This window comes from Hyaloscypha bicolor (assembly GCF_002865645.1).
Source record: "Hyaloscypha bicolor E unplaced genomic scaffold K444scaffold_206, whole genome shotgun sequence".
NCBI classification, from domain to species: Eukaryota; Fungi; Ascomycota; class Leotiomycetes; order Helotiales; family Hyaloscyphaceae; genus Hyaloscypha; species Hyaloscypha bicolor.
This window is the reverse complement of record NW_020194708.1, coordinates 151,768-173,692: the sequence shown is the minus strand read 5'-3', so window position 1 is coordinate 173,692 and position 21,925 is coordinate 151,768. Positions and strand designations below refer to the sequence as shown.

Sequence of the window (21,925 nt, the reverse complement as noted above, 5' to 3'; positions counted from 1 at the left end):
AACTTTATAAATACTAATATATTATTATATATAGTTATAGTAATTTTTCTAGTAATAATAGCTAGCTATTAAGTAAAAAGTATTCTTTTTTCTAGTATATCTAATTTTATTATATAGCTTTTTAATAATAATCTTTCTTTATTTTTAATTATTAATAATAAGCCAAAATAAATATATTTTAGATACAACTTTCTATAATAATTAATCTCTTATATTATAATTCAAAGCCTTTTTATTTAATTTTCGAAACTTAGTTCTTAATATTCTTTTTAGTCTAGAAAGTATTATAAGATATTATATAATATTCTAATATTATTTAAAATAGCTATTATTTAGGAAATCTAATAAAAATATTAGATTATTAAATAAAGTATAGGAATTAGTATTATTTATTTACTATTTTGCTAAAGATTATATATAAAAGGCTATAGCCTTTATTATATAACTTCCGGATATTATTATTTTTTAATACTACTAATTTGCTTCTAGATATAATAAGACTTTAATTATTAATCTCTAGTAACTAGATTGCATTATTTAAATATTTAGTAAAGGTTTTGGGAATCTGATTTCTTAAAATAATATTATATAACTAAACGGGAATAATTTCTTTTAATTAAACTTTCTATCTAATAAATACTATTCTAATAATATTAAGCTCTATTACTAGCTATTTATTAATATTCTTATTATTTTTAGTATTATCTTCTTATTATAGGTATTTCAATAATTTATTAATAATACTATAGTTAATTCCTTTAATATACTTGATTTTAAAATTAAATAGTTAAATTTATACTAGCTAGTAAATAACTAGAGTTTTAGAAAAATTTGTAGCCGCTTTATTTAGCTATATAATAAATATATTAGTATTTATTTCAAGGATAAAATAAATTCTATATAGCTAGAATTATACTTTTTATAAATATTTTATTAGTTTTCTATATTTTCTTTTAATAATATTATATTTTTATTTAATATTATTATATTTTTATTTAATATTATTATATTTTTATTTAATATTATTATATTTTTATTTAATATTATTATATTTTTCAGACTTATATTATATAACTCTCTTTTTTCTTCTATTATTATATTAGCTAAGAGTTCTGCCGTATTTATTTAGGCTAGTATTTATTACTAATATAATTATTTCCTAACTTTCTAATAAATTATAATATAACTTATAAAATATTAAAATAATAATAAGCTTTTTTTAAAGAATTTATATAGCTTATACTTATTTATTATTCTATTTCTATATTATATCTTTTCTTATTAAGTAGTAAATAAATTTAGTAATAATTATAAAGCTTTTAATCTAAATATAATAATAAATAATAATTCTAATAAATGCTTTATCTTTAATTATACTATTATAATATTTTTATTTTAAGATCTTAGTAATTCCTAAGCTCGAGGAACTTCTTTTGAATATTCTATAAATAAAGCTAATAATAATTATATTATTATAATAGAACTATAATTTTTCTCTAATATTAGTTCCGGCTTATTTAATTTTATTTTAAGTTATATTTAGGTTTTATAAATATTTAAATATAAAATACTAAATACTAGATAAAATAAGCTATTTATTATAATTTATATAAGGTCTCTTAATTCTAATATTATTAATAAATAATATAGTAATTTTAGGAAATAAATTCTCTAAAATAGTTATAATAATTTATATAAATTATATAATAGAATTAGTAATTTCCTGAAATAATATAGTTATTTCTAATAGTTTTAAAAGTATTATAAATATAATTAAATCTTTATTATAAATATCTAATATAAGTTAATTATATCCGGAAAAGAAATTAATTAGAGAAATATAAATATATCTATTAAATTTCTTTAAGATCTTATTAGTAAATAGAAATATATTAGTATTTTTTAAGATTACTAAATTCATTTTTATAATAGTATTAATTAGTCTATAAGTTCTAATAACCTTTTTTATAACCAAGAACTATAGATTCTAATAAGATCTATTATATTTTTTAAGAACTTTATAGTCTAGATATTCTAATAGTATTTTTACTATTACTAGTATTAGAGCTTTGAAATATAGGAAATTCTTTTCTTACTAGGCCTTATATTTAATAATATTAATTAGAATAAATATACTAATATTTTTATAAACTTTCTCTATTTCTTTCTAATTAAATATAATAGTACTTTTTTAGTTAATTATTAATTTTCGGAATATAACTAGTTTCTTTTCCTAAAGCTAGTTACTAATATCTAATTATTTAAAACATTCCGGAATAAGCTATAAATCTCTTAAAATAGCTAATATTTTTAATAAAAAATAGTTTTTATATTTTCTAATATACTTTTATAAATATTCTCTAGTCCTAAATCTTTTAAACTAGTCCGGATATTTACTAGTTAAATCTTTTTATTTTTTATTTTATATATTCCTATAACCAGAAATAGATTATAGTTATTATCTTTTTTTTTAAGAACTATAACTATTTTCTCTAGTACTTTTTTTATCTAATTTCCGGAGTTTATAATCTTTTTATTTAGCTCTTTTCTATTTAAATATAAAGAATATCTTTTTATCTAATATTTTAATATACTTTTCTTAAGCTTTTATATATTTTAAAATTCTTTTTAGTTTTAGATTCCAGATTTTATAGTTTTGAAAATATATTTCTTTATTATTAAAAAATACTATTTTTTTTTTTTAGAAATATTTTCGTTTAATATCCTTTTTATTTCTTTTTCTATTAAATCCGGAACTACTTTTAATAATACTTTAACTAGAGTCTTTTTTAGTTTAGTTTTTCTAAAAATATTATTAATTTCCTAAATTCCTAAACCTAAAATAAAAGAATTAGTAAGAAATTCCGGTATTTTCCTATTTCCCCTAATATTATTATTAGTTATAATATTAGACTCTATTTTTCCTTTTTATTTTTAGTTTCCTATTCTATATTACTTAATTTCTTAACTTTAAAAACTTGATATTCTTAAATTATTACTTTTTTTTATTTCTTAATATTTTTTAAAAATAGAATAATTATAATAATATAAATATTCTAGTTATTTTTAGAGTTAATAAACCTTTTATCTTATAAATTATTACTCTTATATATAATATTTATTTTTATTTTTATTAAAAATAATTAATTAAATAAGATTTTTAGAGTTTTTTTAACTAGAAAAAATGTATTTTTATATTCTATTCTATTTATAACTTTAGCTCTAAACTTTATTATTTCTGCAAATTCCAATTCAGTTCTAATAATAGTAAATATTTAATAATTTATAGTATTATATATTATTTTATTAATATTTCTAAAAATCTTTTTAGAAAAAATATTAATTTTAGCTCTAGTATTAACTATTTCTTTATATTTAATATTCTCTTAAGATCCTTGAAATATAAATCAGAGATATAAAGATTATATAATATATTTATAAGCTAGTAATATTCGAATATTAATTCTATTAGTATTAGATATCTAAACTAGTATTTCTAATTCCTTAAATATTTTATCTATTATATAAGCTATAGCTACTAGCTTTATAAATTTCCTAATATATCTAATTATATTTAATATAATAATATTTCCTATTTATAAGATAATAAACTAGGAAATATTATCTCTAATTTATTAATTCTAAAATATAATAACTAGATCTAGTATTTTTACAATATTAATAAGTATTCTTATTTCTTTCTAAATCTTTAGAAGTAAAATAGTTACTTTTTTTAATAATTTTATTAGAGTATTATTAATTTTAGGAATTTTATATTTATTATATTTAAGAGTATATTAGGTTCCTAATTCGTTTTATTTATTTCCGGAAATATTAATATCTATATTCTTAATTAGACTATTTCCTTATTTATTACTTTTTAGAATAGTATTCTTTTAGTTTCTTATATAAAATAGCTTTTCTTTTATTCTGGCTTGTTTTTAGAGAATCTCTTTAGCTATTTCTATTTCTTTTCTCTTTTTTCTTAATAAGGAACTTATTATAGTATTAATAGAAATACTATTTATAGCTAAATCTTAGTACTATTTATTAATTCCAGAACTTAAAATATTAGTAATTCTAATATAATTTCCTTTAAGGCAAAGCGGCTATTTAGATTCTTTAGATATAACTTACTTGCTTCTTATAATAACTAGTATTATATAATTAGTTTTAGCTAAAGGAGTTAGTTTTAGCTAAGGTTCTAAGCTATAATTCAAACCAAGCTCGCTTCTAAAGCTCGGCGTTTTAGTAGTCTTAGCTATACCTACTTATCTACTACTATACCTTACTCTTTTCTCCTTAGCTTTAAATTCTTAAAATATAGGAAATTATTAATCTTTAAGCCTTATTTCATTACTCTATTCCCGCTATTATATTATTTAAAGCTCCTATATTCTCAGTAGCAGATATTAGTATTATAAAGCTTATAACCTTCTATTTATCCGTTATTATTCTATCTGATTAATAGAGTACCGCTCCTAATACCCTCTATCTATCTGGCTTGGTAGAGTACTATACTGTTCCCAAGTACTCATTCTGTCTGTCCGGCCTACTAGAGGATATTCCTATTTTTATGATTTTTTAGTACTAACTTTACCGATATTCCCTTGAGAATGGACCCTATCCTCCAATCCCAGGTTTAATACGAGTTCGATAGCCTATACTCGGAAATCGCTATTCTGCAAGTAGCTCTTGCGAAAACCCAAGCTTCCCGGCCCTGTCCAAAGCTCCCTGATCCTGAGAAGTTTACTAGAAGCACCTATAAATTCGATACTTAGTTACCTTCTATTAAAGTAAAGCTAGCTATTAATAGTACGGTAATTAGAGATACTATAGCTCAATTCTACTATGTTTACCTAAATCTTGATTCGTCTGTCTAATCCATGGTTTTGCTATAGCTTTCTTATACGAAGTATACTTAATTATAGGACTACTAAACGATCCTGGATTAGGTTTTACGGGTATATAATAATCCAAACAAGTAATCGGAGGCTAAAGACAAGCTCTATGCCCTCCGCCATGGCAATGATTCTTTACTGGCCTATATTACCAAGTTTGAACGCATCCTATATAAAGCGAATAGTTAAAGCTAGCCAGATATTAATAAAATATCCAGCTTTCGCAATCGCCTTAACTCCGCAATTCGCTCTCGTTTGGCCTAATAGCTTGTTCTTCCTAGGGTTTATGCCGATTTCCTGTATACGGTTCAGTAGCTCTCGTTAAAAATAGCCGCTCTGCCGTACCAGACTACTCCCAGAATTGCTAGCGATCCCATGGATGTTAGTAAACTGACAATTAGTACTATTACGTTAATCCCAGTACCTATCCGCCAGGACTATCGAAAATCTGGCCAGTGCTTTAGATGCGGTTCCTACGGCCACTAGGTAAAGAACTGTATCTGGCTACCTAAAGGCACTTCCTCTGGTTCTGGTTCTGGCGAACGGGTTATAATTACTATAGTAAACGATAATTACTCTGGTATAGAGAGTAATAACGATTCTGGAGAGGGTTGCGAGCTTCTACTGGGGCTAGATTGGACAAAGCTAATTGCTAGGAAATAGGGTCCTTTTCCTTTATTCTATTATTTTTACTATACTCGCTTTAGCTTTCCCTTTGTTCTCCTATACTCTCATGGATTCTGATACTCGGGACGAGCTTTTTGGAAGGGGGGGTAATATAACGGCTAGTATTACATGATTGGTTTTAGCCAAAGGGGTTGGTTTTAGCTAAGGTTCCAAGCTATAGTTCAAACCAAGCTCGCTTCTAAAGCTCGGCGTTTCAGTGGTCTTGGCCATACCTACTTATCCACTGCCATACCTCACTCTTTCCTCCTTAGCTTTAAATTCTCAAGATATAGGAAATCATTAATCTTTGAACCTCGTTCTATTACTCTATTCCTGCTATTATACTTCTATATATAAATCCCGGTTAGCTAGTTCTCTTATTTCTTTTTTGCTTAGTAAACTAGATATTTCTTATTATTCTCTAGATATTCTTGGGTTATATTTTCAAGTTATAATTAAATTCTCTTCCTCGGACTTGAGAAATAATTTAGTTAAACTACTAGTATTTACTAGTAAGGAAAAAGAAAATACTTTCTTATTTAGGCTTAAATAGCTCTTTATACTACCTTCTATTAAATTAATAAATACATTTATAATTTATAAACTCTTTTATTAATAAATAATAGAATCAAGAAATATAGATATATTTTAGATTAATATTATTATTCTTATTTCTATTATAGTATTTATAGCAAATTTGTTTTCTCGGTTCTAGGTCTATATTATAAGCTATATTAACTTAAATAGTATTTTCTAATTATATTTAAAACTAACTTTTTCTAGAATATAATTACCTAAACCCTTAGCCTATTTTAGCTTAATTACTATAACTATTATAGTATTTTCTATAACTTTTACTATAATTTCCTATATATTTTTCCTAAAAACCCGAATTATATTTACTAAACTATTAATACTATTATTTCTATTATAATTAGCTATACTAAGTTATTTCTATAGGTTCTTTTAAGTTATAATAGTAATAGATAGTTTTTTTAAACTCTTTATTAGCTAGTTAATATTATTTCCCTTAGATTTACTACTTTTAATAGGATTTATATAATTAACTATAGGTTGGGTTCTTTTTTTATTTATATTTATAATAGCTTTAGAAAATATAATAAAAAGAACTAATAGAAAGTAATTATTTTCTGGTTTAGAAATTATATTATAAACTATTATATTCAAGTATTCTTATCTAAATCTAAATATATCTAGATTATTAGTAATATTAAAATAGTATTTCTTTTGTTTATACTAATAGAATATTATTATTTTCTTATATATCTTATTATATTTATAAATAAAAACATTTATAGGCTTAAAGTTTATATTTTTAAAAATATAATCTTTTATTAGAATAAATAATTCCCTTATAAATTCTCGATATTAAGTAATTTTATTTATTTTTTTCCTCTTTAGTAACTTCTTTAGTATTTTATTAAATATATTAATATAAGACTTGAATAAGATCTCTCTATCCTAGACTTATATAATAATCTAATTAAGAAAATCACAGCTAATTTTAAGTATTTCCCAGTTATACTTTCGGAATTCCTTTAATAAGGCCTTAAAGAACTTGGTTTCCTAGTAATTTCCTGGGTTATTAATATAGTATTCTAATATAGCTTTAATCTAGTTCTTATAAATAAGAGAAATATAATAGATAATTTTCTTTCTTTTAATATTATTAGAAATATAATAGTTTTTATATATATTTATATACTATTTCAAGAATATGGAAATATTACTTTCCTAAAACTATAATATTCTAAAAGCTCTTATAAATAGTAGGTTTAAACCCGGTATTAATATATATTTATTCTTAGTTATATTAATCTCAATAATTTCTTCTATAATTAATTATAATATTTCTATATTTGAGGCTTTTACTAACGAGATTTCTAAAAGACTAACTTCCCGTTTAAGTATATCTTTTGGTTTAAAAACCGGGATTTAGGAGAAACCGGTTAATAATAATAGATATAGTCTAGATTTAAGTTTTAGTATTAATAGTAATAAAGTAATAGCTTTTCTAATCTTATTTCTATTACTTATATTTTCTTTTCTATTCTATTAGCTTAATATCTATAATATTTTCTCTTACTTTTACTAAACTAGATATATCTAATAATACTATTAATAAATATAATAAAAATAATAATAATAAAAACAATTTTTCTAATTTCGCTCTTTTCTCTAATTTCTCTGAATTTTTCTTATTATCTCTATTTAGTAACCTCTCTTTTTTCTAGAGGCTTCTCTAATTTATCTATATGATTTTTTATTTCCGATTTTCTTTTAATTCTTTCCGATTTCTATTTATTATCTTATTTGAAATTAAGGGCATTTCCTAATTCGGGCACTTTCTTTAGACTTAGAAATAAGCTTTATTATTAAAATTAAAGCTACTTTAATTCCGGCTTTTACTATAACTAAAAATAATATATAAATTAATAGTATAACTTTATTTCTATATACTAAAGTCTGTTTCTAACTAAGGTCTAACTTATATTATTTTAATATAATATTTCTTATTCTATTTTCTCTATATCTTTTCTTTCTATAATTAGCCTTTATTCTTATTATTCCTATATATTATACCGGTAATTATATCTTGCGGCCAACCCGTATCCAAGTTACTAGGTATATCGGAAATTAATATAAGATACTGAAATTAATACTTATATATTCTTAATATTTCGGCCTTAGGCTCAAGGTATTATAATAGCTCTTTTCTCTCCAAACTTACTAAGCTAATAATTCGCCTTATAGAAACCCCTCAGAACTTTATAAGAGTATTACCTTAACTATAAAGTTTTGATTCTCCCTATAATACTTACTATAAAATATATGAAAGAGAAACTATAATAAGACAAAAACCCATATAAAGTATACTAGAGTATAAAACGTAACTTAATAGTAAAATAATAAGATTAAAAGTATAAATAGTAAAGTATAAATAGTATATAGTAAAGCTCAATTAATTGAATATTAAGGAGGGATTATTCTCTAGGACTACAGAAAAACCAGCTTTCTTATGTGATTCCCTCAAGTCACGTGCAAAAGTCCGCGGCCTTTGCCATGTAACCAAAACCTCAAAACCGCCAAAATAATATGATTTTTGGAGAGTACGGCTTGCCGTACCACAATAGCTATAAGCTTTTAAAAACCTAATAATATATAATTGTTTTAGTACCTAATTTATAGCTGTTTGCCCGTTATTTAATATCGAGTTATTAACTATACGATTTTGGTAAGGGAGCTTCTCGCTAACGTGTGTTTTTCAAAACCGCCTTGCTTACGTGCCCGCTTTTCAGGCATTTAACCTTTGCAGCCTTGGCGGGAGACAAACAGTATAGCACCTCCTCCGCCTCCCAAGCGAGACATCGCGTCCCTTCTCACTTCCGTCTCGATCTCCAAAGAGAATACAGACTGCTCTATCTGCACGAGGAAATACGGCACCATAAGCCAGGATGAAGATGACGACGAGAATAGTGAGATGCCCTGCAAGCTGCGTTGCTGCGGACACGTTGTTGGGAGGCAGTGTACGGAGATCGCGGCATAAAGTATCGGGAATGCAGGGCATTTGTGCTGAAAGTCCACTATAGAGCTCATTTCTGGCACACTCAACCGCTATAAGCCTCTATATTTCTAGGCTATTACCCTGAAAATACCCTATAAGCAGTCAACAAGGGGTGGTACACCTTTTAAAGCCTTCTCCCCTGTCGTTACAGGGGCTACCTCGCTAAAGAGCCCTATAATTGCTCTCCCTACAGCGTCCGAGCGCTATAGTTGCTCTGCCAGCAGCGCTAACACCCCTGAAGATCTTCCACAACCTTGCGAATGTCTCACAGGGTGCTTTCAGGGCGTATAGCCTAGAGTTACAGGGCCTTATAGCGGGCTCAGCCCCTACTATTACACGCTATAGTGGGTTTAGAGTCCCAACGCGCTGTATTCCCGATACTTTATGCCGCGATCTCCGTATCACGCGATGGCTTGCTGATAATGACACTTGTTCGTTTTGCCGGGGGGATCCTGCGAAAGAAAAGGGTCCTCAAGGGCGGATAGTTTTGAAACGGACATATCCCTCGAGTGCTAGCACACATTGACTCAAACTTGAAGTTTGAGAGGTTTGCGATGGCTCAACACCTCCTCGTGGTGCAGACTGGGTACCTTTACGTCTCCTTTTGAGACTAGAGAGCCAAGATTGAGTCCCTGGAGTAGTGAATGAAAGATTATTAACCCTTTGTAATCACTGATCCCCGGAATCTTTGCCCAGTGTATCGTATCGAATAGTGACCTCTGCTTAATCCATTACTGAACTTCTATGTATGGTTCGATAACTAATAAGCTTTTGTATATAACGTAGGTTGGTGGTGGGAAGGCAGTGCGTTGGAAAACACTATGGCTGCGGACATGTTAGAAGGATGACGTCTTTTTATGGGTTCACGATCAGCACTAGTAGACAGGAGGATCAGGCACAAATAAGTCTTTCATAGCTATTCTATGCATTTACTTTAGTAGACAACATTGCGAGGAGGGCATCCTCCGCTCCATTATCACCCGCGAAATCCAGTGGCGTTCTCCCATGGATGTCTTGAACGTCCATTTCAGCGCCACGCTCCCTTAGCAACCGGATAATATTGCCGTTTCTTGATGCCGCAGCCCAGTGCAATGCAGTTTGACCTTCCTCATTCCGCACATGAGGACTCACTCCCGCCTCAAGAAGCAAGGTCGCTACCTCCTCGTGTCCTTTGGATTCCCCACCGCTCATGGAAAGCCATTCCCGCGATGTGGGAAGGTTGTTCTCCGAGCTGTATTTGACCCCATGGATCACGACTGCTCGGTTCCCACTACAGGCGGCCCAGTGCAAAGCGGTCCACCCGTTTTGGGACTGACATCCGGCATCGACACGGTCGTCCGAGAACAGTATCTCGACGACGGACTGGTGCCCGCGACTGGCCGCCCAGTGAAGGGCGGACCGGCCATTGCGGGTTTGCTCAGCCGGGTTTGCTCCACTGCGTAGCAAATCCGCTATAACGTTAGAGTGGCCGTGCTTGGCAGCCCAATGAAGGGGTGTCCGCCCGTCGATCGTCTTCACGTTCGGATCCACCCCTTCTCGCAAGATGGCCCTCACCACGTCGCTGAAGCCGCCTCTTGCTGCCCAGTGCAGTGCCGTTCGGCCTGTGGCGTCTGTTGCGCCTGGGTTAAGTCCTTGCTCTAGCAGGAGCTGTACAATTTCTCGAGCTCCGAACCGAGCGGCCAGTTGAACAGGTAGGTTCGAGCAGGGATGCATGTCTGCAACTCGCTCACCGTTGTTTTCCTCACTATCTAGGATTTGCGCCACCAAGGCGACACGATGGTAATTCTGGAGAAATTTGAGTGCAAGTCCTTCCATGTCCCTGTCGTACCCGTCTTTGACATGGATGCCCCAATATTGCGCTGTGTATCTCAAAAGAGGGTATGAAGAGAGGAGTCCGGTGAGTTGGTCCCCAGACAGATTTACGCTGCACGCCATGTTTTCCAGCCCCAGGTAGGCAAGACACACCCTCGCTATCTCTCGCTTTGCAAGTGAAAACCACTGCTGGTAGGTGGCCTGGAAATACTCGTGCAGAGAGTAGTGTGCGAATCTGACAGCGCCGCTTTCAGTATCAAGGACAATAAGGCCGGCGCAGACGTCCACGACAAGGCTCCGAGACGGAATGTTCTCCTCACTTAAACTCAAAACGGATGATGAATCAACTGCGAGGACGTGTAGTAGCTCGTTGATAGATAGTGGTCGCCTCGTATGATAGATCCACGATAAGGCAGTCATTGCGATAGATTTTCTTTCGGGGGATTCAAGCTCGATCCTCCCCATGGATTCCTCATACGCTGTTTCGAGGCCACTCGGGAGTATTTTAAGAGCTCTTCTAACCTCAGATCGGCGGGTTAGGTGAGTTAGGCGGGTGCACTGCAACGTGGCGAGCAAGAACCTACATAGGTCAGCGGCCCGTATCAAGGGAGCCTCGGAGGTCGAATCACTTACATTCTGTCGGCTTGGTCCACTACCCGCTGCACAGCCTCCTCTCTCAAATCGTTCACTATGAACTCAGCAAGTTCATCGCTTGCACTAATTGTGTGCTCAACGTAGGACCTGATATCCGACGGATCACTCCTCACTTCAAGTTCAATGTATTCGCCGAATGTACGGCCTACATCAGCAACATGCGGGCGACTAATAATAAGTATTCTCGCGCCTGCTTCGGCAAGATTTTTAAGGAGGGACATGATCCCTCGTCTTTGTGACGCAGGACCATACTCGTCGAGAGCATCTAGCAGAATATAAACATGGCGCTTATCGAGACAGAGGTGGTGAAGCAGGCTCGTAATATCATCCAGCTTCAAATTGTCTCGACCATAACCGAGCGTTTTATACAGGTCTTCCAAAGCGAGTGGTATGGACGGCTCTGTCTCTACGAGTTGCCGAAGTAGCGAGGCTGCTACCGCGGTCCCGGCCTGCACGCAGGATGCTTGGTAGTCGCAGTAAAAATATGCGACGCAGGTGATCCGAGAGAGATAATCCGCTATGAGAGACCTGAAAGAGCGTTAGAATTCTGGGACTCTGTGGAGGTTAGCTGTAATACATTATTTGGGTTTTTCCAACACCTGCTGCATGTTGAAATCCAGGGGGTTAGCAAGCTAGTTGAAAGTGAATTTATACTCTTCTGCACTTACGATTTCCATAACACCAAAATACTCGTGTTTCGCTTCCAGTCCAACTTTGGAATTCAGGCGTGGCGAATATCCACTGTCCCGTGTTGGGATGATGCCCCGAAATCAGCTTCGTGTGTTTCCGCCTCGCAGCATCATCGGATATCCAGTCGAGAATTTTGAGCCTTTGTGCTTCTAAATCCAAGAAAGTGGGTCATCAGCATATCGATCGTTAATCTTCAACTAGGAACAGCTAACCTTTCTGCTCTGTGTCAATTTTGCATCTTATATTTCTGACTTCCTCTAAGGTCATCAACTGAAGTCTCCTAACACAATTTATAGTCAATGAAGCTGAGCAAGCACGGCACACTTATCGTCTTAGGATTTGGACTTACAGGCCACTGAGAACAACAGCAGCCTGAATGCATTGTCGGCACCGACCCAGGCTGCTAGCCCATTGAGCAGTCTCGTCATCCCGGAACGGCCATACGAGGCTCTTCAACGCCTCCGACGTTCTATTTCGCTGTGCGTCACGAAGCCTCTCGCAGAGTTGCTCCATCTCAGCGTGGAACTCGCCGAGTTCCCGGGGCAGGGGCATGCTGAGCGACTGTGATTGGAAGAGCAGCGCATCCTGGGCGTCAGCCAGCAGCTTTTTTAGGCACACTAGTTCTTCAAGATAAGATGTTGCTGCTGACGACAAACTGGTCACTCTTGAGATATATCCTTGCGTGGCCTGGGTGATCTGGACCGTCAGGCTAAGTAGCCCGGCGATCGCGGAGGCGGCATTCAAGGTGTTATCCATGGGTAAGATTGGGTAGGGACCAAGCCTTGGTCATTACAAACGAGTAAGGCACATCACCCAGGGGACAATTCGACAGTATCATCTTGTGGGGCAAGACTTGGGCAGGTAGACGAGGGGCGGGGACGGCAAGAGAAGAAAGATTTCCTGATGTATTGGGTTGCCTTCGCTCTCTCGCCCATCAATAAGGCAACTGACGCTAAGAGGAAAGGCAATACCCGTGGCCCGTGCTCAGTATGAAGCCTAATCTTAATAGGCCACAGATCTTAGTTTTCTGGCACTAATACTTTTCTAAGACATTCACCAAAAAAATTACTAAAATATACATTTAAAGCTATTTCTAATTATTAAAATAAAGGTTTCCTTATTACCTAAAAAAAAAAGGCTAGTATGGCGAGATTTGCAGGATGTCATCACGTGAAGCAAGTCATGTGACTCAAGCGTAGCAGGACAAAAGCGCGCCTTGCGGACAGCTTAGCCATCCTCCTCTTTAGCTAAAATGCATCGGCGTTTGCACTCTCCATTATTATGGTTGTGTTCTTCTCTAAATCAGTCAACTTGCAGCTTTACTTAGGCTCTGCTCTCTTGAAATTAACCCTGGCTCACTTGTTCGCTTACCTGCTTTTTCGACTTCGCAATAGCCATGGAAAAACGAGGTCTCATCGGCGGTATCGTAGGCGCATATAAGGGTCACCGGCTACTCAAATTAAGCAGCAGCAACTTATATCCATGCACGACAATAAACATTGCTGAGGGTAGCAAATTTTACTGTTTTAAGGATCTCTGCGTTTTGTAGCTTAACACCTATCAAGCAGGTATGGTATTCGATAACAAAAGTCTAAATATTCTCTCATAAACAACACTACAAGTGTACTTAGTGCTATGTATAAGAGGACCCTGCATAATCAAGGAGGGGGACAATCATTAAAGCGGCGCGACACTATGTCTGCTGAGTTCTCCAGCAGCAGCCGAATACAAGCAAGAACCCGCTCATAATCATCACTGTATCGCTCGAATTTGACCAAGTCGGAATGATTGCGGTCGATGGCTATGACGAAGCGTGAATCCATCTCCCATGGACGGCCATGAGTTGCGGAATCTTTATCAACCAGAACCATTAGATCTCCGTTCATTGCCAGTTTTCCATTTACCTGGCAAACGGAGTTAGCGAGTGAAAGAACACCAGATTTAAACGAGATGTACTAACCATCGTCGCTGTGGGTGTCACACGAGTCTCATAAAACGAAAATATTATGGAGTCGCGGAAATCAAACAGGGGCGGGAAAGACTCGGACTGTTGCTTGATAAACGGAGAACCGATACTGAGTGAGTTAATAAAGTCGCGGTTGGCCTGCGCCTCCATCATTGTGACCAATGATGTATTCTCCATTCCACAATTTGGGACGCCAAAGAACAAGGCGCCACGAGTTGACTTAAAGTTGCATTGATCTATTTCGTCACCTTTGCTCAGCAAGATTAAGAGCTAACTTAGTTTAGCAGTCAATGTTCTAGGGGAGTACACACATAAAAACTTGCCTGTTTGATCAAAATCCCACCCAAGCTGTGGCCGACGAAAATTATCGGCCGCATACACAACGTTGCCTTAAAAGGGTAAGTAGGTTTCGTTGACTTCTAATTCTCCTTTTCGAGCTACTTACTTGCCGTATGGCTCGCAGAGACATTCTTAGTTGACCCGCCAAATCCTGAATCGTCTGGAAAGACTGGCTATTTTCAAGGTGGGTATCATATCCGTAGATGAGGATCCTGGCTGGACCCAATTTTAGGGCTTCTTGAACGGACTTCTGCAAATCTGACGGAAGCGAGTCTTCTAGCCACATATGCATTCCACCCCGCTCTTTGAATGAGCCGTAAGCATGTCCACCCAAGCCAGGTATCGCAATAATACTGCAACCATCACATTCAGCGAACTGTGCTTTGTCTAAAGGCGGAGGTGTACGTAACTTACTCGGCAATACGTGCTGAGGTATATGTGGAGAGTAGTCCTAATTCCGAAAATCCATAGAAATGAGAGTCGAAAATAAGCTGAATGGGTTTTTCATGCAACTTTTTGGGCGTCGCTTCCTGGTTTGGCAGCTTAACTTGTATGAGCCATTCCATTTTTGTGTTGGGAGTCAGCACCTCGCCGTGAGAGTCGAGTGATACTATGGCCATTCTTTCGGGCCTGTAGGGATTTTGTGTATAGGAATGAACCCTTGCAGAATCTTCCCTTACTGCAATGGAAGCAGACACTATCCCAATGAAGAAAGGCCTACTCCAGAAAAGAGGAAGTCCGCGAACTCTATACACCTTTCTCGACGCAGAGCCGGCCTTGACCGCCGCAGTTGATTGCTTCAACGTCTTGCTCTGGTTATCGAGTGATTTGCTGAGAGCTAGTGAGGCGCCCGGAGAGGATATATCTGGGTCAGAGATGTACCTCAAGATCTCTTCATCGTTCATGGCGTGAAAATCTGACGCCGGCGGAGATTTTCCCTTGGCAGTCTGGCCGTCGAAAAGAAGTGGATCGTCGCGAGACCAGGGGAGGTTTCTCATTTTCAGGCCAAATCCTGTTGTTGCCTTAACGTCAACGACGGCGAGAAAGGGTCCTGGATACGTCACAATAACGGCTAGTCTGATCGGTTCAGAAATGCCAGTGACGCTGCCCTCAGCCTCGGTCACACTCCACAAAACTTCGTGTGCATCATGACTAGTCTTGCGAGACCACGTCCTCCCTCGAATCCAAAACTCTTGTATTGGCCAAGGCGATTGCCTTGCCGATTGGCTTGGATTTAAGGCGGAAGTAGAGGCGGATGGAGGGGCATGACTTCGATTGCCTTTGAGGGGATCTGTGAGTGAAGGTGTTTTTCGATTGTTCGTTGGGTGCCACGATTGCACGATAGGGGGCCCTACACTCGGCAGCCTGGTAGAAGAATGGCTTCGGGATTCAAAGCGTATCGAAATCTCGGAGCTCTGATATCTGCGAGACCTCTCCTTTGCGCGAAAGCTGAATTGCATCACCAGAAGGGCTGCCGGCTGGCTACCCCAAGATCCGTATGCCACTGAAAGGACACCTCCGATGAAGCCGAAGCCAAAAGCCTCGACATGCGTAATCTTGGTTCGCGTGCTGCTCTCGTCGAGATTATGCTGTGCCAGAGTGCTTGATTCGTCTTTCTCGAACTCTCGATCCCGGGTTTCCCAGCTCTTCAAAACTTCCTCGGCGGAAGTCTCGACATCCAGGGGCTGCTGGTCCATCTCCATCAAACAGGGCGTCTCTGCTAGGCACTATTTGAGAGAGGAATTGTCACTGAGATCCTCAAACGATGAGGTGGGATACGACAATCGATTTATTGAGCTTAGGTTGGAAGAGCTCTTTGGTGGCATGGACCCGTTGACGTCTACCCTTCAGCGGCTGCTGCTTTGTTGCCTTAGGAGAGTCCACTAGTCAACTGCTCACACTTCTCAACCACACAAACTCCAATTTACTCTCAACAATGACCAAAATCGGCCAAAACAAGCTTATATTCGTAACCAGTAATCCATTATATTCATTTCTTTTTTTTGGGGGAATTTCCTGAGCTCTTTCAAAACCTCCCTTTGTTTGGTGTTCCTATCCCTGTAAAATTGCGTGGTTGGCTATCAGAATTCTTCTACTAGTTAGGCTGCAGCATTAAAATAACTTCTTCAGACGATTCGCAACTACCTACCTTCAATTTCGAAGGCACTTTCTGAACATTCTTTCTGCGTTGTTTGTTCGAATTCTCCACTTTGCGCGATGGATGTCCATGATGTCGACGACGTTTTCCAATCCATGCACCCGGCTGATACGTGGGAGATGCTGTGCGACGTGGCCGGCGGCACCGAAGGCTTGGGCACCAACTTTAAATCGAGCCTTGTTAACAACCTGCTCATGATTACGGGGAATGATTCGGTCGAGCAGGACAGTCCAATTATTTGCGATAGATGCAAGAAGGTTAGTCTCCACGTCGTGTGATTGACCACTGTGGTAAACTTGAAGCGCGATATGACAACCACTTACTGACGATAATAGAAATTGTGTGGACTGCAATTTCATTGCTCACGGTGCCCTGATTTCGACGTGTGTGCTAGTTGTCTTGACAACGAGCTCAAGGGTCATCCTCGGGGGCATAACTTCCAACTTAGGCACCAACCCCCTTCCGCCATCCCGACGGATGGGAGTGACTTAGATGACCTTCAGCAGCTTGCGGAGAATGGTAACCAACGTCATAAGCCTCAAGCTCTCTACGTTGCTTGCCTCATTGATCAGATGAAATTTCTCAGCGAAGCTTCTAGAGACCGTTATATCAAGGCAGAGGTCGAACGTGCAACAAACTGGAAAAGGCTGTACTCGCTGTATAGTCGGTTTGAGAATTGTGTTTCGAAACTCGCTGCGAAAACCAGCGCTGATGGGATCCCTGTACCACCCGCAATGACTTCCTTCCAGGAGATGCTTGAAAAGAACTGGAATACGGGAAACGCGCAGGAGACGGCATTCATTACACATCAGGCTGATTTTGATCTGGCAGATTATTCCCATTATATTGACAAAAGGAGACTTGGCAACGTATTACAGAAATTCGTTGGAGAGTTCATGCTTGGTGGAGGGCCAGGCGAATCGGACCATTTTCTCTACTCTGGGTTTCCCTCAAACCACGAGCTGCCGTCCACTCCAATTGAAACAAAGGTTGGATAGCAGGATGAAAGCTTACTTTACTCAGATGGCTAACAGGATCCCAGGATGAAGTGGACGGATCCTTGGCGTTTAGTGCAATAACCGTAGAAGGCACCGCGCAATACCAGTGGGAATATCTTAGACCCAGAGACGAGGTTGTACCAAGCTCCATAAGTTTCTAACTCCCAAATGCTTGCTTAGCTGATCCGTGTTACTCTAGCTTGACCTGGGCAGAGATATGCGGAGCTTCCACCATCGGGTGGTCGACATGGTGTCCCTATTTGCGAAAAGGCCCGATCTCTGGAACCCCGTGAGTCGTGTTCTGCCTGCACTGGTTTTTTATTTAGACTTACGAGCATTAGGACAGACGATTCTCAATCAACATGTCAGAACATACTTGGCTTGCGGCCTCGGATGACCCACTGCAACGCGCACAACTGTGTCGTCGTGTCGGTCGGTTCAAGGAAGCGCTTACAGTTCTGTCTAACGATGATGCTATGCGTGCAGACACAATATTTGAGAGATTCCGTACCTTCGAGGAAATGGGTGACCTGCGTAACTGCATAGAATGTGTTGAAGTCTTCCACCAAATCTTACAGAATTCCGGCCAAGACACCAGCGGTCCTGAATACTTCCTCCTTCAACTCGCTGTTGCATATGTGGCGTGTTTTGTCAAAGGAGAGTGGGGAAACGCAATGGATCTAGCTCTTCTAGCCTACAACAAGTACCTCGCCAACAGGACTTCATACAATGTCATCATGGTAAGTTGTCTTAAATGAGGCACTCTAGAGCCAGCAAACTGACGTCCGGTAGGTCAGGATTGAAATATATTACCACAAGATTTGGATTGCTGTCAGTCGGGATCTCGGGAACACGACGGTTTATTGTGAGTCCTCAACAAGGTTAATGAAATTGCGAGAAGCGCTGCAGGACGCGATGCTTTTCCAAGAAGCATACGAGGTCCTACTCGTCGAGCTCGACCTTGTCAAGGAGCCTGAAAGACGTCCAAGAGTACCTTCGTATTGGCTAACTCGAAATTTTAACGATTACTTGGATGTTCCAGTGATCGTGTGCGAGCGAGTATGGTCTTATCTTGAGAAGATGTCCTCATCAGAGTTGGGTCGAGACTCACCCGTGATAGAGGAAGCCCACTGTCACCTCCGACTTGCGGAAGCATTCCGGAGTGCTGCATTTGCCACCAAAGATGTTGAAACTGAAATGTTTCTCTATCGGCAATCTGGGTTTCATCGAAAAGAGGCGCTCTTAGTATATGAAGCTTGCGGCAGCCAAATGGGGATATCGAACGTTTTATTGTTTGATGCAAAACGCAATGGCCAATTCGACTTAAAGGACGACATTTTAACTGAGTGTGATAGGATATGCTCATTGTTCAGAGATCTTAATTCTCTGAAAGGTTCGCAAGAAACACTGTTGTGGAAGGCTGAGTTTCTGCATACCCACTTTAGAGATCCGGTGACAGAGTCATACACCCACCTCGAGCAGGTTGCTCACAAAGCGGGCGACCTATATCAATGGCATTTCTGCCGTCTAAAGAAACTACAGTGGTGGATAACCTCCAGTACTCTCGTGGACAACTGTTTGTTGGTTTTTCGACCGCCTCGAGCCTTCGTCAGCGCCAAACTAGGTTCAATAGCATCGCTCAACTTGAGCAAGGCGTACACTGCTTTCGGGGACTACTTCCAGGCCGAAATTGCGGGCTTTTTCCACTTACTTCTAGTGTCCTGCTGTGATGATAATGATCACATATATGCATCACTCATGAACTTGTTGCAGATTCAGAACGACCTGGTCATCGAACTTCCACATCACGTTCGTCAGATGGCCTTTTCATCTTGGACTCAAGGCTGGCTTCAGATATTGGTGAATATAAATTCGCGAGCTGTTGAGCTAATAGCGATGGGTTGGAGATCTCGAACATATGATATCATGAAGATGCTAGAGTTGGCTCTTTTAATTCCACGCACCGGAGCCAGCTTCAATTCCGATCTGCAACCGCAGGAAATGGGACTCCCGCCAGCTTTACACGTTTATATTCCTGTACTTGATCTCGGGATGGGCCTGCTTGAGCTGCTGCCACTGTTCTTCTGGCCAATATTTCTTGACCAGTTTGGGTTGACGTTGGGCATGGTATTGGAAAGCAGCGGAAATTATTCGCTTGCACTGGACACATATCGGCAGAGTCTCATTGCAAATCACCCAGGAAGTAAAAATTGCGCGAACAAACTCAAATTACGAGTTGGTGGCCTACTGATGAAACTTGGCAATCTGGCACCAAATCGCTACAGATATGCAGAGGCGGTTGCCGTGAAGGCGTTTGCGCAAGCCGAGTCGTTTTCTTGGGCTAATCTCTCCACCGATGACGGCTTTAAGGACGCAGTCTGGGCAAGCATTTCTCTGGCTTCATGTGCCCTTTCCGCGCTGAGGAAAGCTTCCTCTGAAACTACCGATGACGAGGACAAGATGGCTGTAACACAGGCACGCACCAGCAGAATAATGGAGGTATGCACCTCAGCGGTGAGGCGAGCTATCGGCCAGTGGTAAGTGAAGACGTCTCCAAATCTTCAAGTTTAGGCATTATAGAATCAGTTCAGCTGTTTACGATCGAACCTAGGCAAGGAGTACGACGCGAGCTTGTAGCGAGGTTAAAGTCTGACACATTGCGTCATCAACGGAGTTACTTAACTGGGAGGCTGTCGAGCAAACTCTTTTCCACTCAGCTTGATGTAGGAATTACATTAGCAGAGATGGAAAATACCGCAGGCAAGGATTTATGGCTGGCCGTACAGCAGTGGAAAGCCATCTCTCTTTCAGATCTCCTAAGGGACTCACAAATCTACATGCCTGATCCTTCAGCACTTAATGAGCAGGGGAGAAGTTTAATTGAGGAGGAGAGAAATCTTGTTGACAAAATCCAGGCCGCTGAGCCATATGAACGTCCAGGACTGCGGCGGAAATTGCGTTCGCATTGGCTTCACATGTCTTCGCATACTGGACTCACCATGTTTTCAACAATGAGACTTGGCATGGGCGCCAATTTCAATCATTTGAAAGAAATTCAGCAAGTCTCTGATCAACTGTCACGGCGAAGTGACTCCGTAATCTTCATCGATTGGGTCCGCCACCGTGATAACATCATTCTCTTTGCTGTTAAATCAGCACAAACGTCACAAACGATGCATTATTGGGGTTTGCCACTGAGCTATTCCAATGTGGAAGACTGGGCCTGTCGAAAATTGCGAGAGTTACAAGACCGCGGCTGTATTTCAATCCAGAAAAAACTTGAAAGCGCCGAAGACCTCAAAGAATTGAGCCCTCTGATAGATCCTTTGTGGCAAATTATCAAAGACGACGAACTCCTGGTTCTATGTCCAACTGGAGTTCTAAATGAGATACCAATACACGCCATTCCATTCAGTGGAAGTGACGATCCTCTTCTTACAACCAATCCGATTGTTTACTCGTCCAGTCACGCAATCATGAAATCTTGCGTTGATGCTGCCTTCCAAAAGATGAATTCGGCCAGGGTGAGCACAAAATTTACTGCCTTTGGAAGATTCGGAGACGTCGATCAGGCGGAGGCTGATCTCATAAACGAGATGGTAATGGATCTGGCCGGACAGTTCCATGGCTTTCATGCGACGGGAAGCGGTTTGAAAAGGGAGACGTTTATGGAACACACATCCAGTGCCGACTTTATTCACTATCACGGCCACGCAAGTTGCGAGTCAGATACCTCGATACGCTCTCTCATTCTTGAACCGAACGCCGGGAATGGAGATAACGGAAGGCTCAAGGTGGATGATATCTTCCAGCTCCAGCTCCAGTCAGCACATGTCACTCTCCTTGCGTGTGCGTCTGGGGAGCAGCAGTTCTCCTTCAACGACGATCCATTCGGAATAGTAACTGCCTTTCTCTGTGCTGGGGCTACCTCCGTCGTTGGAACACTGTGGCCTACTGATTGCCGCGATGCTAGGGACTTCTCCGACATATTTTATGAGCAGATTAAGGGGGAGGAGAACTCCATCATAAACTTGGCGAAGGTGATGCAGAAAACTGTATTGACTCTACGTGAGGATTGGAGTTATGATGACCCGTATCACTGGGCGCAATTTATGCTCTGTAAGTAATTTTTATTTTTATTTTTATTTTTATTTT

At 38.0% G+C, this 21,925-nt stretch overlaps 5 protein-coding genes across 5 annotated transcripts; 2 read left to right on the top strand and 3 right to left on the bottom strand.

Annotated features, from left to right (window-relative positions):
• Positions 1 to 4,991: 4,991 nt before the first annotated feature.
• On the top strand, positions 4,992 to 5,165 carry K444DRAFT_549839 (uncharacterized protein; the record flags this gene model as incomplete). Its single annotated transcript, XM_024876485.1, is given in 2 exon segments — positions 4,992 to 5,085; positions 5,101 to 5,165. Coding segments are annotated over 2 exon segments (159 nt in total), but the record flags the coding sequence as incomplete, so codon positions are not given.
• A 5,239-nt stretch (positions 5,166 to 10,404) lies between these two features.
• K444DRAFT_472357 (ankyrin) lies at positions 10,405 to 10,656 on the bottom strand (the record flags this gene model as incomplete). The annotated part of the gene is made up of 1 exon (XM_024872892.1): positions 10,405 to 10,656. A coding segment is annotated over one exon (252 nt), but the record flags the coding sequence as incomplete, so codon positions are not given.
• A 468-nt stretch (positions 10,657 to 11,124) lies between these two features.
• On the bottom strand, positions 11,125 to 12,459 carry K444DRAFT_474131 (uncharacterized protein; the record flags this gene model as incomplete). Its single annotated transcript, XM_024872917.1, has 4 exons — positions 11,125 to 11,545; positions 11,599 to 12,147; positions 12,197 to 12,221; positions 12,288 to 12,459. Coding segments are annotated over 4 exons (1,167 nt in total), but the record flags the coding sequence as incomplete, so codon positions are not given.
• Positions 12,460 to 13,847: 1,388 nt separating this feature from the next.
• K444DRAFT_605753 (uncharacterized protein) lies at positions 13,848 to 16,433 on the bottom strand. The gene is made up of 5 exons (XM_024878873.1): positions 15,029 to 16,433; positions 14,721 to 14,967; positions 14,587 to 14,664; positions 14,270 to 14,545; positions 13,848 to 14,213 (listed from the first exon to the last, which is right to left on the bottom strand). Exons 1-5 carry the CDS (start codon positions 16,315 to 16,317, stop codon positions 13,968 to 13,970), a joined length of 2,136 nt encoding a protein of 711 aa, XP_024726029.1. The 5' UTR covers positions 16,318 to 16,433; the 3' UTR covers positions 13,848 to 13,967.
• Positions 16,434 to 16,742: 309 nt separating this feature from the next.
• Positions 16,743 to 18,206, top strand: K444DRAFT_301296 (uncharacterized protein). The gene is made up of 5 exons (XM_024871722.1): positions 16,743 to 17,029; positions 17,108 to 17,761; positions 17,815 to 17,904; positions 17,970 to 18,059; positions 18,117 to 18,206. The coding sequence occupies exons 1-5, from the start codon at positions 16,832 to 16,834 to the stop codon at positions 18,165 to 18,167; spliced, it is 1,083 nt and encodes a 360-aa protein (XP_024726028.1). The 5' UTR covers positions 16,743 to 16,831; the 3' UTR covers positions 18,168 to 18,206.
• The last annotated feature ends 3,719 nt before the right edge of the window (positions 18,207 to 21,925 follow it).